General features: G+C 45.6%; 1 protein-coding gene, 1 long non-coding RNA gene and 1 other non-coding gene across 4 annotated transcripts; 1 reads left to right on the forward strand and 2 right to left on the reverse strand.

The window, feature by feature from the left end:
- LOC135972047 (uncharacterized) lies at positions 1-1,715 on the reverse strand. Its single transcript, XR_010588620.1, has 2 exons — positions 783-1,715; positions 1-150 (listed from the first exon to the last, which is right to left on the reverse strand). It is a non-coding gene; the product is annotated as an uncharacterized lncRNA (long non-coding RNA).
- On the reverse strand, positions 448-722 carry LOC123574976 (small Cajal body-specific RNA 13). Its single transcript, XR_006700149.1, has one exon.
- Positions 1,716-2,130: 415 nt separating the features above from the next.
- Positions 2,131-12,022, forward strand: GLRX5 (glutaredoxin 5). Of its 2 annotated transcripts, none has more exons than XM_045396932.3 (2): positions 2,131-2,589; positions 11,251-12,022. In XM_045396932.3, the coding sequence occupies exons 1-2, from the start codon at positions 2,171-2,173 to the stop codon at positions 11,255-11,257; spliced, it is 426 nt and encodes a 141-aa protein (XP_045252867.2). In that variant the 5' UTR covers positions 2,131-2,170; the 3' UTR covers positions 11,258-12,022. The 2 variants fall into 2 exon arrangements, with proteins under 2 accessions (XP_045252867.2, XP_005562206.1); XM_005562149.5 differs by having other exon boundaries at positions 2,131-2,465.
- The last annotated feature ends 6,329 nt before the right edge of the window (positions 12,023-18,351 follow it).

Here is an 18,351-nt window from a genome sequence, read left to right on the forward strand (position 1 = left end):
TTATTTTGGGAAGAATTTAATATATTCTCTATTGTTAAGTGCACCAGATGCTGGACTTCTGAAACAACAATTATGCTTCAGCATAATAGCATTTTCTACATATTTCTGTTCATGTTGTTTGTTCCTCTGATTTACCCGGAATCAATGAATCTGAAAAACAAAAAGATTCTTTAAGCACCTGGTAAATTTCAGGTCCCACATTAGAAAATGAGCAAGCATCAATAATATTGATGGAGGTGAAAATATGACACTGAGACTTCCAGGTAACGTCCCGAGTTTACTTTCATAGTTTACTAGGCTCAGGTTTCATGGCGAAGGATTATTTGAAAGACTCACTCACTGACATGTGCTGATTTTCTGATTTTAAATTTGAACACTCCCAAAGCATAAACAGATCACCTCCAGCAACACTGTAAAAAAATACTCAAAGTTTAAAAAAAAGGAGTAACTTGTAGCAGTACTTAGTGTCCAACAGAAAACACTCCATCTGCTAAACAATATCTCGACTGCAAAGCTTATCTTACTGTTGGCGGATAGATAATGACATAGCCCAGTCATTATCACCGTGGCAACAGTGACCAGAAACTATCAGAGGAAAATTGCACATGGAACAGCTGGCTCTCGAGCAGGCATGCCTCAGCTTCCTCTGGAGTATGCTTTTTCTGCAAGTCTGGTGTGCTAGAGGGTACTACCAACCCCATGCGGCTCCAAGACTACAGATTATATAAATCCACTGGTCCTGCTCTTCCGGATTTATTCTTCCCGCCAATAGGAGCACTTACCACGTTCCAAGCACCGTCCTAGGCACTGAGGATACAGCAGTGAATAAAGTTGAGTGCCGGGTAGAGAAGTCAATAACCAAGCTAGTAAATCTTGTATATTGTCAAACACTGGTAAGAACAAGGGAGACTAGCACAAGCAATGGGCCTAAGGAGGCTTGCTTTCCCTCCTCTGCACTCCCACACTGCTTTGTATCTGCTTCTCATTTGTCACGCTGGCTCCAAGCTTTGGGCACCAGGTCTCCCTGGACATTCCGCGCTGGCACCGCACCTAGCACCCAGCGGCTGCTCAGGAGACGTTTGTAGAACGAACGAAGTCACTTCTTAGTTCCCCATTCAACAAACCTTTCCTGATCCTAGGCCCAACAGCTTAAAAGGCTGGAGGACCAACGAGGCTGGAAACTCAGAGGCGGCCGAACGCGGTGGCTCACGCCTGTAATCCCAGCACTTTAAGAGGCCGAGGCAGGAGGATCCCTTGAAGCCAGGAGTTCGAGACCAGCCTGGGCAACAAAGTGAGACCACCCTCCCCCCCCCCACTTCCGTCTCTACAAAAAGAAAGGAAGAAAAACGAAACCCAGAGGAAATCACACAGGCAAAAGCGCTTTACAAACTTTAAAAATGAAAATTGTTCTAGAGAAATAATCGCGCGCCGGAGGCGGAAGCCCCAGAGCCTCAGCTCCCACGTGGCAGCGGAGCCGAGGGAGGGTCCAGGAGCCGAGGCTACAGCCCGAGCGCTGGAACCCCGGTCAGGCTCCCGCTCTCCGCCACGACGAACCGCATTCGGCCGCGGCGCTCCGCAGGCGCCCAGGGACGCCCACCTAAGCTGGGAGACGCGGATACTGGCCCGGCCTAGCTCCGCTACCTCCCAAGAGACCGGAACCACGGGCCCACCAACCGCGTTGCCATGGCAATTCAACCACCGCCGACACCGGAACCGGAAACTTCATTGGGAAGTGACCCCTTCCCGGCATCCGCGGAATGGGCAAGTCCCGCGCCTCTCCCAGTTGTCTCAGGGTATCCCAGCTGGCCTCATTGGCTCACGGGAGGAAAGTCGTCTTCCCTCTTGTTTTGCCTCTCGTTGCCCTGCAAGCGCGACCCCGATGGACATCCATTCTCTCCAATTAACTAGCAAAGCGGTTGCCGACGGCCAATAGTAAGGCAGTAGGATGCGACTCAGGCATAAGGCCCACCTCCTACCTGCCGGACGGGACGAGCAACGTGATTGGTAGAATCGAGTAATTGCCGATCAGTGTTGTCCAATCACGGAGGGCAGTTTAGAGCCGGTCCAATGAGGGTCTCTAGGGGGTGGGTCGAACTGCCGCGGGCCGGGGAGCGCTCCGGGTGGCCAGCTGTGTGTCTGGGCTGTCGTGGGTTCCGGCGAGCGTGCGGAGATGAGCGGGTCCCTCGGCCGAGCGGCGGCGGCTCTGCTCCGCTGGGGGCGCGGCACGGGCGGCGGTGGCCTTTGGGGTCCGGGCGTGCGGGCGGCGGGCTCGGGCGCGGGCGGCGGCGGCTCGGCGGAGCAGCTGGACGCGCTGGTGAAGAAGGACAAGGTGGTGGTCTTCCTCAAGGGGACCCCGGAGCAGCCCCAGTGCGGCTTCAGCAACGCCGTGGTGCAGATCCTGCGGCTGCACGGCGTCCGCGACTACGCGGCCTACAACGTGCTGGACGACCCCGAACTCCGACAAGGTCAGGCCAGTGTGCCGGGCAGGTACCCTCCGCCCTGGGCCCAGGAGCAGCGCTGCACGAGGCCGAGGGGTTCTGCCGCGCCGGGCTGGAGAGCGGGGCTCCATCGGCTGGGGTCTGTCTGGAGGTTCGAGCCGGGTTAGGGCGAGGAGTACTGTCCTGGAGTAGAGTTTGGGCTGCAGGTGTGGTTGATTTGACTGAGTCTTGAGGATCTGGGGCTCTCTACTGTTGCCAACTTGAGCAGTAGGTCAAGTCCTGAGGGTTCAGTTATCCTCACCTCGAGCTAATATAGGCGTTTCGGGGCGGCTTGTCAATGACTGACTCGGAGGAGGGCGGCCTGCAGCCTGACTGCTCTGCACGGTTAGGAAACTCAGTAAGGACCCGCTGTGAGATAGGTACTTTCGCGGACACTCTGGGGAGGTTGGAAGCCATTGGCCTGCTCGTGGGTAACGGTCTGGGGCTGTCGATGGTGGGGAGAGGACTGAAGTTGTCTTTGAGGCTAGTGAGGTCGGAGGCTGATCTCTCTTGGCGCACGGCTCAGGGTGGCAAGCACCATCCTCTGGTTGCTACAAGCAAAGGGTTGGGACTGCTGTCGGCTGGTCTTAGTCGGGATCTGTGTTGTCGGGGAAAAGTCATGACATTTGGCTTTAGATACTCAAACACAGGGCTGAATGTATGTGGGCCAGGGCTTGGAGAGGTTTGTGGGGAAAAGAAGCAGCCCTGGCTCCTGGGCGCCGGACTAACTCACTGGCTCAGCCTCGGAGCCCAGGGGACCAGGGGCCAGATGGATCAGGCCAGGAGAAGGGAGGCTGCAGCTAATTAGCATCTTTTCCAAGTACCCCGCGTGCATTCGCCAGTCTTATCTGAGTGGGGGAGGAGGAAGAGGCCAGGATGGTCAGGGTTGGTGGAGAACTGGGAAGGCTGTACCTGTTCTTCTAGAGAGTGACTTAGGGTACCTGCATCCCAGTTAGAGACTTTCAGAGACTGAGTCCCTGCATGTCCCTAGCTAAAAAGAGGTGCCAGGTGTGTGCTAAAAGTAGGTGCCAGGTTCTCTGTTACTCTAAATTTGAAATTACTAACCATAGTCATTCCTTACATTGATGAGACAGGCTGGTGTTTGGAAAAGCTTTGGGTTGAAATCCTCTTTTGTGGCTAATCAGGTGTAAAACTTAAGTCACTCGGCCGGGCGCGGTGGCTCAAGCCTGTAATCCCAGCACTTTGGGAGGCCGAGACGGGCGGATCACGAGGTCGGGAGATCGAGACCATCCTGGCTAACACGGTGAAACCCCGTCTCTACTAAAAAAATACAAAAAACTAGCCGGGCGAGGTGGTGGGCGCCTGTAGTCCCAGCTACTCGGGAGGCTGAGGCAGGAGAATGGCGTGAACCCGGGAGGCGGAGCTTGCAGTGAGCTGAGATCCGGCCACTGCACTCCAGCCTGGGCGACAGAGCGAGACTCCGTCTCAAAAAAAAAAAAAAAAAAAAAAAAAAAAAAAAAAAAAAAACTTAAGTCACTCAACTGCATTTGAGGATAATGAGACAATTTGGCAAAGTTTTTGTTAGGAAGACAAAGTGAAAATTACAGAAAGTGTATGTCATCTTACCTGTCACAGAAAGCACCCGGTAAATGGTAGCTGGCTTCATATAGCACTTTATGGTTTTCAAACGTATTTTTTCCCAGATTATCTAGTCCTTAAAGACTCTTGGTGATGAGTGATCTTCCATTTGCTGTAGGTGATAGTGGTGTGGGTGGGACCTAGAAGGCATGTTAAGTTGAGGAGTTGACAGGGCAGGTTCAAATTACCACGTATATGTAATGTTGCCATGTGTTATTCTCATGACCCTTTTGTCTTCCTGGTCAACTAGAATGCCACCAGTTACTGGGCTCAGTTTTATCATGTACAAGGCAAAGGACCTGCAGTCTTCCTTCAAAGACAGCTTCTCTGCTTAAAAGAGGAGTAACTGTTTTGCAGTCTTTTAACAGAGACCTTGCAGGGGGTCCGCTGCAAATTGCCAATATGGCACTAGTAAAAAAGTTGTGTTGTTATCTCGCTTAGTATAATGTTTTGAGGTCTTTGGTTTGTGATTTTATTTTCTCTTGTTTAATATAACTGGAAATGAGATATGCTGGAATATAGCTAATAAACTGAAAGTAGGAGCAAAAATAAGAATATGTACTGATACCATTTTATTTTTCTGTCTTTTATCCATGTCTGGTGTCTGGTTTCGGAGTTTACTTTCTTAAGTATTCAAACAGCAGCAACAGGAATTTAACCCTTACATTCCTTGACCAGTGAGTTTCATCAGATTGCTATTTTGGTTAATAAATGTGTTGTATAGATATTGAATATAACATATACCTCTTTTATTGATTAGAAAAGTAAAGATTAGTGTAAGTATTAACATTTGGACTGGGGCAGGGTGGTAAAAGCACGTTCCCAAAATGGGGATTAGTTCAGCCAGGGTATAAGACTCTTCCCCTCTTCTCTATACAGCTTTATTTACCAAGAGCAACTAATGGGCTGTCTGATGCTTGCTTTTGCCAGCCAAAGCTGTGTACACCAGATCCAAGGTCATTTCTAGTAATAGGAACAGAGCTCTTGCAAAACTGGCCTTGTGTTGGTTCTTATGCCAAGGAGACCTGAACTTTACAAAGCGCCCAAACCAGAGGAAAACATTCTTTCCTAGTTTTGGGTACTTGGTTCCCAGGAGTGTGATGCAGACAGATCTTAAGACTGTGACCCAAGGAACAAAGGTGACTATGAGGCAGCATTGTGTTCTGGCCTTCTCACGACCTTCCTGTACTTCTCTTTTTATCTGGAGTGCACACAGAAGACAGTCACAGAGGGATCAGGTCCCAGTAGACTGACATCGCTTCCTAATCCTAGTCTTAATAAAGGAACGTATGCTCATGGAAGCAACTTGGAAAACACTGAAAAGTTTAAGAAGGAAAATCACCTATAATTTTATGGAAACCATTGTATTAACATTTGGATCTAGTTCCTAACAGCTTTTTTTTAAAACACATCGAGACCATGCTTGTCTATACGTAGTATTTTGCCCTCCAGGGAACATGTCTGATGCCTGTGGCACTGCATGTACGGCTTATGCAAAGCAAGCTTTCAGTGAGCATTTCAATAAATAAATAAATGCTGCTTTTATTTGTCATTATATTGCAAGCTCTGTGGCCTTAAATACATTATAAACATTTGCTGCCGATTTAGATCATCATTGTAGTCCTTGCATCTGGAACAGTGACAGAATAGGGACTCAAATATTTGTGAAATAAATAACCATATCCTATTGTTGAAATTTTATTAAGCATTTGAAAATACGCTCAACCTTTTCAGTATCAGGGAATTGAAGACAGTAGTGAAACACGTGTCATGCTGGTGAACCTTAAAAGTTGGATGACAAGTTGTGTGTATGTGTTTGTGTGGTGCACATGTAGTAAGCTGCAGATGGTAGTATAAAATGGCACCAACACTTTGGAGGAGTAACTGTCAGTACCCAGTCAAGTTATGGGTGAACAGAGCCTAAGACCCAGCTGCGTGACTCCTAGGTATATATTTAGAGAAGGGGATCTGCAAACTTACCCTAGTAAAGGGCCAGAGAGTAAGTATGTCAGGCTTTGTAGGCAGGTGGTCTTTGTTGCATCTATTCAACTCTGCTGTTAGATAGCGTGAAGTCAGTCATGGGCAATATGTAGATGAATGAGCAGGCTGAGTTTCCATAAAACTTTATTTACGAAAATAGGAAGTAGACTGGAATTGGCCTGAAGACTACAGTTTATCTGCCCCTGGCCTAGAGACTGACTTCTGCATGGGTGTGTTAGGACATGGGTCCCCAGCCCCCAGGCCAGGGATCCAGGCCGTACAGCAGGAGGTAAGCGGTGGGCAAGCAAGCTTTACTGCCTGAGCTCCACCTCCTGTCACATCAGTGACGGCATTAGGTTCTCATAGGAGCACAAACATGCGAGGAATCCAGGTTGTGCATTCCTTATAAGAATGTAACTAATGCCTGATGATGTGAGGTGGAACAGTTTCATCCCGAAGCCATCCCCACCCTTTCCCGGTCCATGGAAAAATTGTCTTCCACAAAACCAGTCCCCGGTGCCAAAAAGGTTGGGGAGCTCTGTGTTAGGATACCTGTGTCGGGGCGTTCACTGTAGCGTGGCTTGCAGTAATGAAAAACTGACAGGAAGGGATCTTGGTCTATTAGTAGCAGACCGGATAAATAAACTTTAGTCATATGATGGAAAGGTAAACGGTAGTTAAAATAAACTAGATCTAGTTGTATTTAACGTGGCTGAATGTATTTAACATAGCCATGTTAAAATGTATTTAACATGGCTAAATACATTTAACATGGTATTTAACATGGCTCAAAAATACAATGTTTAGTCAAAAAGCAAGTAGCAAACATGTAATTATGGCATAATACCATTTGTATATGTAAATGTTAAAGATATAAAACAGTCCCATATATTGCAGATATGTGTGCAATGCACTTGTAGCTCATGGGCAGGAGTGACAGATGGCAGCTAGAGGGTAGAGGCCACCTCTGGTGAGGGATATAAATCCTGGTTTCACTGCATGCTGTCACTGTGAGTTTTGTTAAGTTACTTAACCCTTCTGAGCCTTACTTTCTTCATCTGTAAAGTAGTGATAATTGTACCTGCCTTGTCAGATTTTTGTAAAGATTAAATAAGATTATTTTTGTAAAACGCTTAAAGAGTGTGAAACTCAGTAATCCTTAACTCAGTAAATGGTTTTTTTGTTTGTTTGTTTTTTGTTTTTTGAGACAGTGTCACTCTGCTGCCCAGGCTGAAGTGCAGTGGGCAATCTTGGCTCACTGCCACCCCTGCCTCCCGGGTTCAAGCGATTCTCCTGCCTCAGCCTCCCAAGGAGCTGGGATTACAGGTGCCTGGCACCATGCCTGGCTAATTTTTTTTTGATTTTTAGTAGGGACAGGGTTTCACCATGTTGGCCAGGCTAGTCTGAACTCTTGACCTCAGGTGATGCACCAGCCTTGGCCTCCCAAAGTGCTGGGATTACAGGTGTGAGCCAACGCACCTGGCCTGAATGGTATTTTTATTACTTTATGGTATACTTAATCACTTTTTCCTGCATTATTTTCCTATGCTTTTTCTGTTGCCTATTTTTCTCAGAAGGGTGGGTGGTGGAGGATGTTGGTATGGAGAGAATGTCCACACTGTACCTGGTACTATGCTAGGAGCTCAATTCATTTCATTCATTAGATATCATGGAATCTTCGTAATAAATCTGCGAGGCGTAGAGTATATTCCCATTTTACAGATGAGGAAACTGAGGCTAAGAGATTAACAGATTTGTCTGAGGCTGCATTTACAGGCTAGCAAACTGGATCTACTGACCCTTAAGCCTGTGCCTTGCCCACTCTGCCCTGTGCTTTGCTTTTCTTCTAGTGAGGGTCTACTGATGTCCATGCTTTCAGCTCTGATCATCTTATCTTGACTTAACGCCATTCTCTAAATTAGGTAATATGAAGAAATTGTGACTCTCAGAGGTGGTGCAACTTGCCCAAGGTCACAGAGCCTAGTAGGTAAGAGACAGAGTTGGAACTCACATTAGATTCTGAAGCTACTGTAGTGAAGTTCTACCAGGAAAAATAAAAAGAAAGAAAACTATGATTATGCTGCTCTTATAATTTAGTGTCCAAACCAGGAGTATTGTCCAGTGTTCTGAATGTGATGAATTTTGAAAAATACCTTTTGAAAGTTCTGGAAGGGAATTTTAAAGTACATTTCTGTCCTCTTTCTGAGTTGATACTTTGGAATATAAATTTGTTGGTATGGGTTTTTTTGGTGGAGCATTAGATGTGCGTAAACTGACTTTGTAAGATAGCCTCCGAACTACCAGTTCCTAGTGTTACTCTGTCATACAACTTTGCAGTCAGCATTTTCTGCCCCGGATGGAATCACCACTGTCTATCACGTATGAAATAATGATTATCATTAAAATTCATTCTTGGATATGATTTTCTAATTTTCGAGAGTAGCTCTCCGATTCTGAGTTATTTCAAGTGATATTTGTAAGAACTACCACTGCATATTGCAGTTTTTGAAAACTAAAGTGTGAGAGAGATTAACCATGTTTAAACAGTTACTTGTGAGTCCGCAGGATTCATTTTAATATTCAACTTATGAAGAGTAGTCTTTTATTATTAGGAGTTTCTCAGCTTCACTCCGTAGGAAGCAATTGGCTATTTCCTTAAATATTTAAACTGGTAATCAGTTTTCTTAAAAATGGAAAATAGCATAGTCATGAAGAAGGGTGCCAACGTTTGGCCTTGATGTCAGCTGCTTGTTACACCTATTCATCTAAAAATTAAAGAAACAGCTAAATTTAATTTTGATGCACTGTCAGCTGCTGTCAAGAACAGGCAGGTGGCTCACGAGAAGTTAGTATCACTTGCATGTGGCTGTGTGTGTTGGGTGTTCAGAATGTCTGAAAGCCTGCTGGTTTTGGTAGTTTTGGTGGTGAGGATTCTGGGAGTCTCCCCTTCTCTCATAGTCAGGACATACAATCTGCAGCAACATAAAGTTTAATGAATGAGGCAAGCCCAATGCTTTGAGTGTGATACTATAAAAATGATTGATGAAAAGCAATTTTACTTTAGAAACATGTATTTTTAGGGTAAAACGTAGTTTTGGGTAGTTCTCAGGCAGCAAACTTATTTCCATTTTTGGTGTGTTTCAAAAATTATAGACACCCACCAAAATAAATCAGTAAAAACTGATTATTATGGAAAGCTTCATGCAATATATTACTCATTGAAACAAAACAGATCGTTCATGCACATAAATGATTCATTTGCATAAAAGGTATTTAAGAAAGTTTAAGAGAACGAAAAGAAGCTCATGTTTACTTTAAACATTTCTTAATCTCGCACCCAGCTCTCAATCATCATAAAGGTAAAAGTTTGTAATCGGCATCATTGTAAAAAGTAAGTTTTGATAGACTTTGTATTTGAGGACAGAGTTTGAAGAAAGTAAAAAACACACAAATTATGCTAGTTGTTTTTGTTGACATGGCATCAAACATCAGCGTGATGAATAACTTGAATTCATCAGGGTATTCTAGTATATCTAGATATTTGGCATTATAAAGACATTTTGATGATTAATGGAATTTACCCTTTATTAGCAGCTGCCAAAGAGCTAGCTGATGTTTCTTTACCAGCACCCAGAGTGGCTGAGAGGTGTGCTGTTGGAGGCCTGGAGCAATGTAACCCTTTCTTAATATGTGACATCTGGAGAAGGAAGATAAAGCCCTTGGTTCAGGGGCTTTCTCTAGGACTGTCATTTAGAGCAAAGTCAGTTTTTTTTTATAAGGCAATAACTTTTAAGAAAAAAATAAATTGTATATTGGGACTTGTGATATAACTGAAATCAGTAATTTTATTTGGAAAATGATAATAAATTATAGGGTATCAAGAGCAAGTTTTTGTATTTTTAGTTTGTTTACATAAAAATCAATTTGTGTAAACTGTACTATACTTGAACAATCTATTGACTTTTCTGTTTTGTTTACCCATATGCTCATTTTGGCCATTTAAAAATATCTGTGTAAATATAAAAGTGTCACATAAGAGTTAGTTCCTATATGCCATGCTTTGACCATCTTCGTTTTTAACATGACCAATACAGGCTTTTTAATGGCCAGCTATGTTTTTGAAAGGACAGTCATCTCAACATACAAGCAGAAAAGGAAGTAGAATGATGAAGAGGAATGTTAAGAGTAATCTTTTATGTCTTAAGATTGAAGCCACATTTCTTTCTTACCATTTTGTTACAGTCGTCGTCCTTGTGACTCAGAATTGAACAGAGTAGTCACACAGCTGCGCTGTCACAGAGCATCCCTCATCTCCTCTGTGTCCTCAGAGCCATTTGCACACAGGACTGATCACATGCTTGCTGGTTGGTTTCTTGGCTGTTGTGAGCTCTGGAGAGCAGAGCGGGTCTCAGCCCCCGAACCCCCTAGCCCTGGACAGGGCCCTTGCTGAGCTCTGGGCCTTCATTAGACTTACCAGTCTCTTTGGGTTCTGCACAGAGCCTGATCATCCACTCCACAGAGAGCCCATCACAGTGGCTGGATAGAGGGGAACTGACAACCCATAGCCGTGGGACAGGAATTTTTCCCTGGGTAAAAGTAATTGTTAAAAAAAAAAAAAACTCAGCAACTCATCATCTCGAGCAGAAGTAACTGATGGCCTGCACCAACCTAGACAGTCACAGTCATGAAAAGCGCACAGGTGGGATTGCCCGAATTGGCCGTGAATTACCGTGATGGATCCATTTAGGTATGAAGTTGGTTGTGACATTTCTTCAAGTTTGCTTCACCTGAAGCTTGACTAGTAGATGAAGAATTACGGCCTTATGTATCTTATGTGACTTGCATTACCCAGTCCAGTCCTCTGCCATTAATCTGCAGTATATCAGGTATTTTATTGAGGATCTTACTTACCTAATTCTCACAAAAACCTTGCGAGATGAGGGTGGAAACAGGATGAGAAGTCAGGTGACTTGTCTGAGGGTGGATGGTTTGTAATTGGAAGTTAGGGCCTAACCACTGATCTCTTTGACACGAAAACTCGTGCTCTTAGTAGCAAACACAGTGCTCTTAAGATTGGGGGGAGCCAGGGAGGGACAATGGGTTGTCTGCTACTAGTGGATCAGAATGACATATTTAATCACGAAAGGTTCAGCTTTCACCATTTAAATAACAAATAAATGTTCTTTCTCCATAGGCATTAAAGACTATTCCAACTGGCCCACCATCCCGCAAGTGTACCTCAATGGCGAGTTTGTGGGGGGCTGTGACATTCTTCTGCAGATGCACCAGAATGGGGACCTGGTGGAAGAACTGAAAAAGCTGGGGATCCACTCCGCCCTTTTAGATGAAAAGAAAGACCAAGACTCCAAGTGAGGGCGGCCAGGTCCTCACTGAGCAGAGAGGGAGCCGTTCACGTCAGAGACTCACTGCCAGAAAAGCCTTACCCATTTTGGTTTTCACTATTGAGACCGCAGCTGCTTGCACTGATCATTTTGGTTCATGAGCAGTTGGGTGATTTTAGTTTGTCTGGTGTTTGGGCTAAGAATATTTTATTGTGGACTTAATTCCAACCACTGCACTGTAACGATTCAATGCTGTATTATGAGATTGCTGTAAACAAAATTCATTCTTGTATTGTCGCTTATTCTTTGCCTGATTCAGGAGTTAAATAGGAGCTTTGGAATCATTATTCGTGACCCCTCTGCAAATGTGTCAGTCTCCAAAGACAGTATCTCCCCCCAGATTTTGTGTAGCTTCTTTTGTTACGGAAAATGATGGACAAAAAAAGAAACTGTGATCACTGAGGCGTTGGCATTGTTTTTTAAAATAAACTCCAGCACAGGGATGCTGTGCATGCCTGAGTTAATTCTGAAGTGCATGTGTCTGTAAGGATTTGGAGTGCCTGCAATGTTTTGTGTGTGGGAAGTAAGGGTGATTCTCATATTCTTCTATTAAATTTGCCACAAGAATTGCCATTGAGCCCTGGTCTACTTTCTGGGGGAAGCTGCTGTTTGGATGGTGAGTCAACTACGCAGCTGGAGGCGTGGGTGGGCTGGAGGGAGCAGAGGTGGGTGAGGCCGGAGGAGGTGGCCCCACCTGCCTATCTCTGGAGTCCTGTGCTTGGCAAACTGCTACAGTTAGATAGGGAGACACCGGCAGCAGTCCACCGAGCTAGGGGATTTAATGAGTATTTTACTTCTTAAAAAATGGGGCCCTTTCTCAAAGAGGACATAATTGGGACTGTGGCAGAGATTCTCCCAGTGTCTGGTGTCTTTATAAGACTTTTCCATGATTTCTGCATCCCAAGACTGGAGCCTGGTAGAGCCTGGGGCTGTGCAGTGGCCGTGGGAAGGAAGCCCACCCTCGTGCGGCGTGGAGGCTTTGTTCATCTTCAGGGACTTAAAGAGAGCACTTGTCTAGAAATGTGGCTTTACGAGGCAGAGGTGGGAAGAAGGATGCATTTTCTCATGGAAAGGGCAAAAAGGGACAGGATGGCTCCTTTTCCCCAGAGCCGTTCTAGAGGCTGTTCTTCGTTGCTTATTTAATCTCCCTGAGTTCCTCTTGAGAATACTCTGAAAACAGACTTCCTCCACGAGGTCAGGCTAGAACTGGATGGAGTTGCCCCTGCTCCCCTTCCCCAGAGGTTTTGGAAGGGGAAGGAAAGCTGTATCCCCCCGCCCCCCGCCCTGGGACTGCCCCATCAGATGAGAGCACTGCTCCTCAGTGATCACCCACGTCACAGTGTCAGAGAAAGAAAAATAGATTATTCTCAGAAAAAAAGGTTATTACATTCATTGTCTGCTACATCCCATGATACCTTTATGTCTGCTGTAAGCTAAGGGACCTTAGGATCTTAGAGGAGGTTAAAACACATCCATTGGAGCCATTTGGTTTAGAAATGAGGGAAGCAGGAGCACTAGAAGGATCCACCTTGTCCTGTAGACAGAGTCACCATGAATCACTTCATACTGCCTCTGGATGGATATAGGCCATGGACCAGAGGCCGGGTCTGCAAAATTGTCCCTTGCTGTCACATCTAGTGAGGAGTGTGGTACATATTCACAATTTTGCTTCTTTTGGCTTTTCCTTAAATCTGCCTGTGTACCCTTAGGTTTCATCTGAAAAGTGGAATGATGAGAAACTTATTGATGGAAAGCATCAACGTGAGAAACCTCTCTAGAATATGATTAGAGCTAGGAAAAGGCTGCCAAGTGAATAATTTGACCCATGCTTACGAGTCATAGTGAGATCATATCGAAGTCACTAGGGAACTTAATAAGTTGAAGGAATCACTGGGCTCTACCAGGAATGTAAGTGTTCTTAGAGTTAATTAATAAGTTTTTCTATATGCCTAACAAGCCTTTACCAAGTAGAAAATTGAAGATGCTATCTAGTGTAAGTCTGAATAATTTTGATGGTCTGCGTAATTAGAATTCGCTGTGAGAATTAGAGAAGAGACACAGAGGTTCCTCTGCAAACAGCAGTATCACACACCTATTTAAAATGCAAGGACTGCTCGGGTTTTCAGTACAGTCCATTAGGCCTGTATTAGTGTGATTATATTGTCTATTTGTCATAGCTTCAGGGTCTGTGTTATTAGACCCTTAGAAGTAGATCACGTTATTTTAGAAGATTAAATTTTATGATTTCAGGTAGTTTCAATTTTTTTTCATGGATTGGTAGTTACATAAATGTCATTACGCTTCATTTAAGCTGTGAGTTTTAGAGAGATCTTAGGACAGAAGATAACTTTTAAGATGAGTTTCTTTTTTACAAGCCATAGCTGCCAGCTTAATAGAGAATTCTTGTTACATTCGTTAGGTTTACTTAGATATTTTGACATAAATTATATTTTGAGAAATCAGGTCCCTTGTTTGTGACAGGAGGGACTGTACTAAGGGCAGAGGAGTGACTTGGGTTGGCAAGGTTTTATTGGTGCAAACTGATTGATTGATTGAAAAAGGGTCTTGCCCTGTTGCCCATGCTGGAGTGCGGTGGCCTGATTATGGCTCACTGCAGCCTTGACCTCCTGGGCTCAAGCGATCCTTCCCACACAGCCTCCTGAATAGCTGAGACTTCAGATGTGCACCACAACACCTGCTTAATTTATTATTATTTTTTTTTTTTAGAGACAGGGTCTCCCTATGTTGCCCAAGCTGGTCTTGAACTCCTGGCTCAAGTGATCCTCCCACTCTGGCCTCCCAAAGTGTTAAGATTACAGGCATGAGCCACTGTGCCCAGCAGAAACAAATTGAAATGTGAGGTGAGAAAGCTTACATGTTGGTTCCTGAGAGTCACCGACAGGAAAAGATATATATTAGGGGATGGCCACACAGAAGACTGATTGTTTTAAAAATTTAACATTCCACTTAAGAACTGTTTAGTAAATCTAGAAAACAGCTTTAAATTGTGCCTGAGAAGCATATAATAGCTACTGTGAAGCAGAGCAGAGGAACGGTGAAGAGAAAAGGCATTTTAAGGTCCAGGGGCTTACGGAGACGCATGGGGTGACCCAGGAGGACTCGTGTAAAGCCACATTCCTGTCTTATTTCCTGAGAGTAGCGTCACTGTAGGTCTGAAAGCTATGTGGGCATTTTGCGTAAGGGGAGCATTGTTTTCTTGGCAGTTGCCCTGGGAGCCCAGTGCAGTTGAGCTGAGGGCGGAGTCTAAGCCAATAGATGCCACTGAAGGTGCCCCTCACCTCAAAGATCCCTATGCCAGATTGGCCAGAATAGCCATGTTATTCCCCTCCTTGTGAACCTCCCGGGGCGCCTGGATGTGTCACAGTGAAGTCTCTGCTGCCCCAGAAAGCCTTCCCTGACCCCAGACGGAACAGACCCCTTAATCCACTCTACAGCCCTGTTCTTTGCTCATCACCGCAGGACCTAACTACCTTTTACTTGGCTTTATTCAAATCCCCTCTGGCCAGCATACAGAGTGCCCCGAAAAATATATTTAGAAAAGAGCGAAGAATTTCCTTTCTTCATTCCTTTTGGATTAGTCACAAGAAATGTTAGGCTGTTAAAGGTTACAGCCTCACAACACCACAGGAGCTAAGGGCTGGGACTCAAGTCACACCATTACAGGTTACAGGTTCGCAACACAGTAGTAGCTAAGAGCCGGGACTTAAGTCACCCTCCCCGGATTTGCATGCCAGTCCTTGCCGGGTGTGCTACTGACCTCAGACGACTTAGGTACCTCCCTTCCTGCTTAAGTGGGCAAATAGCAGATGCCACCGACCTCAGGCGTGTTACAAGCTTAGATGACAGTACCTTATCGAGAACATGGCTCATAATGAGCTCTCCTGTAAGTTGACCCTGACAGTTAATGTTGGATTACACCTGGACTTGGTACCGTGCTGTGGTATCCACCACCGTTTGGAGGGTTTAAGGGAGTAGAGAAGGACAGGCTGATGAACAGAACATTGTCCATGTTTGGTTGCCTCGGGAACATAGAGACTCATTGTTGAACGCAAAGGACAAGATCTAATCCTTGTGATCATCTGTCAGCGGACTGCCCAGCAGCCCTAGGGGACGGCAGGGCCTTCAGCCAGAAAGAATTCCCTGTAAAGTATCTTTCCTACGATTACAGTTTGACTTACTGCCACCGAGTTTTATTTTTAAAAAGACTGCTTCTATTTCATACCAAAGTGGAGGGTCTTTTCTGAACGGATATGTTAGACAGTTACTGTGTTGAGTTATGCTTCAAAGAACGCAGTTTAACCTTGAGTGAATTCTAATTTAGCAGTAGCAAGGATTGTGGCACTGGGTTCTACTGTACCTCATTAGCCATTTTCACAGGGATTCATTTTGCCAGAAGGAGGAGGTAGAAATGTTCTCCGGTTCCTAGGAAATTTGGTGAGCAAATGTGGAAAGTATTTCCCGATTACTGAGCAAGCTATCAGCTTTGATCATCACCACCACCGATGAAGAAACCTTCCTGGGGAGGCCGTGCTGAGCCCGAGTCTGTGGGGACCTCTTCTGGCTCCGGACCCAGGCTGGGCAGAGGCTGAGACTTGAGCTGGGTGTCAGATACCCCTCACCCGTTGCCCTGAACTTGAGGGTGTTAGGGTGCAGTCAGAGTCTCACATAGGTATCATAATATTTCAGATCTCAAGGAGAACTTCACAGTTGTTCAGTACGTTTAAAAGTAAATTGCAATCCTGGGAAACTAGCCGCACACTTCCTGTTATTTTGGCCTTTTGAATTGTTTGGTTTTTTGTTTGTTTTTGAGATGGAGTCTCTCTCTGTTACCCAGGCTGGAGTGCAATGGTACTTCTTGGCTCACTGCAGCCTCTGCCTCCCAAGTTCAAGCGATTCTCCTGCCTTAGCCTCCTGAGTTGCTGGGATTACAGGCGCCTGCTACCATGCCCAGCTAATTGTTTGTATTTTCAGTAGAGATGGGGTTTCACCATGTTTGCCAGGCAAACTCCTGATCTTATGATCCACCAGCCTCAGCCTCCCAAAGCACTGGGATTACAGGCATGAGCCACTGCGCCTGGCCTTTAAGTTGTTTTTTAACTTTTGTCCATGATTCCTTAGTAAAGTCTCCTTAAAAGTATTCTTGGGAGAGCAGAGGACAAGGGGTGGTGTCAGTTACACCTGTCTAAGTTACTTCAGGTGCACTTCGTAAAAAATGTGGTGGGATGTCCATATCCTAATCCCCGGCGTGTGTGACTATGTTACCTGGGGTAAGTGTAAGCCGTGTTTAAGTTCAGGATCTTGAGATAGAGAGATTGTCTTGGATCACCTGGGTGGGCCCAGTGTAATTACAGGTGTCCTGGGCAGGAGGGAAGCAGAGGTGCCAGTGATGTACTCTGAAGAGGATGGAAGGGGCCGCGGGCCAAAGACTGCAGGCAGTCTCTAGAGCTGGAAAAGCCAAGGAGACGGATCCTCCCCTGGAGTCTCCAGAAAGAACACAGGTCATGAGTTTAGCCCAGTGAAAGTCATTTTAGACTTCTGACCTCCTGCCCTGTAAGATTAAAAATTGGTGTTGTTTTAAGCCAGTAAGCTTGTCATTTGTTACAGCGGCAAAAGGAGACTAATACACCTGGCTGCCTGGATTTTATGGTGGACACTTACTTGGTATGAGCAGACAGTGGGAAGGGTCAAACAATTATTGAGCATTTACATCCGTAATTTGGTCCTCACCAAAAATCTGCAAATGTGGGATATTCACTCTTCCTTTCAGAGGATGACACAGAGACTGGGAGGGGTCAGGTCACTTGTCCAAGGTCACTACCTGGTGGAATTCGAGCTGTGATCAAATCCATATTGTAGCGCCCTTCGGAGGCCCAGCTCAGTGAGTGCAGCCGCTTAGTGCAGCTGTGGCCGTGGTGTCCAGAGTGTTTGCCCTGTAGCCCTGAGAATAACTGAATTTGAGCTTCAGTTTCCTATTGAAAGAGCCAGGGAGGCCAGGGATTTTGGAAGTTGCCCCTGGCCATCCACTATCAAGTATGTGAAGGAAGCAGAGGATCCCACCTCTGAGGTCAGACAAATGGAAGGTGAATGCAAATAACGCCTCCTTGCAAATGATGCCTCCTTGCAAATGATGCCAGGGAAAGTCTCCTGGGCCCCATGTGTTGTGCGGACAGGTGGCCAGGCCAGAGGTCCCGCTGGACTTCACTGTGAAATGCCAGACAGCAGGAAGTAAACAAAGTGCTTTATAAGTGAGCTCCCACGGGCTGCTGGCCTTTCCCTGCACTTCCGTCCGACCTCGGTCACAGCCCTGGGCAGGCTCAGATATTTCTACCCATACTCAGGGCCACCTGTTGCCCTAAGTTCTCACTTCCTGGCGGTGTCCCTCTGCCAGCCCTTGCTGCTGCCCCCACCTTCCTCTGTCTGCCCCCCACCCCCCAGCCTTTTCCTTGGTCACAGTTGTCCTTTTGTTCCCTGTGGTTGTCAGAAACATGGTCAAATAGGGTATAAGCTTTTAGTATCCCATTCATTTGCAATTTTAACCTTTTTTTAAATAAAATAATGCATGTATATAATTAGTCAAATGATACTTTAAAAACTACAGTATAATGAGAAACAGCACTCTCCTGCCTTTTCCCTTTTGATCCATGGGTTCTGTTCTCTATAGGCAACACATTTCCATTTCTTAAGCAGTTTCTTGTTCCCCTCCATATTTCATTTCCTTCCTTCCCTCCCTCCCTCCCTCCCTCCCTCCCCCCCTCCCTCCCTCCCTCCCTTCCTCCCTCCCTCCCTCCCTTCCTTCCTTCTTTGTTTTGTTTTGTTTTTTGATACTGGGTCTCACTTTGTTGCCCAGGCTGGAGTGTAGTGGTACAATCACG

Source organism: Macaca fascicularis, chromosome 7, assembly GCF_037993035.2.
Source record: "Macaca fascicularis isolate 582-1 chromosome 7, T2T-MFA8v1.1".
In the NCBI taxonomy this organism is placed as follows: Eukaryota; Metazoa; Chordata; class Mammalia; order Primates; family Cercopithecidae; genus Macaca; species Macaca fascicularis.

What these genes read in the sequence shown, in the direction of transcription:
- GLRX5 (XM_005562149.5), top strand. Translation starts at nt 2,171, where the DNA reads ATGAGCGGGTCCCTCGGCCGAGCGGCGGCGGCTCTGCTCCGCTGGGGG. An exon ending in CGACCCCGAACTCCGACAAG is followed by an intron (nt 2,466 to 11,250) that starts GTCAGGCCAGTG and finishes CTTTCTCCATAG; the next exon opens with GCATTAAAGACTATTCCAAC.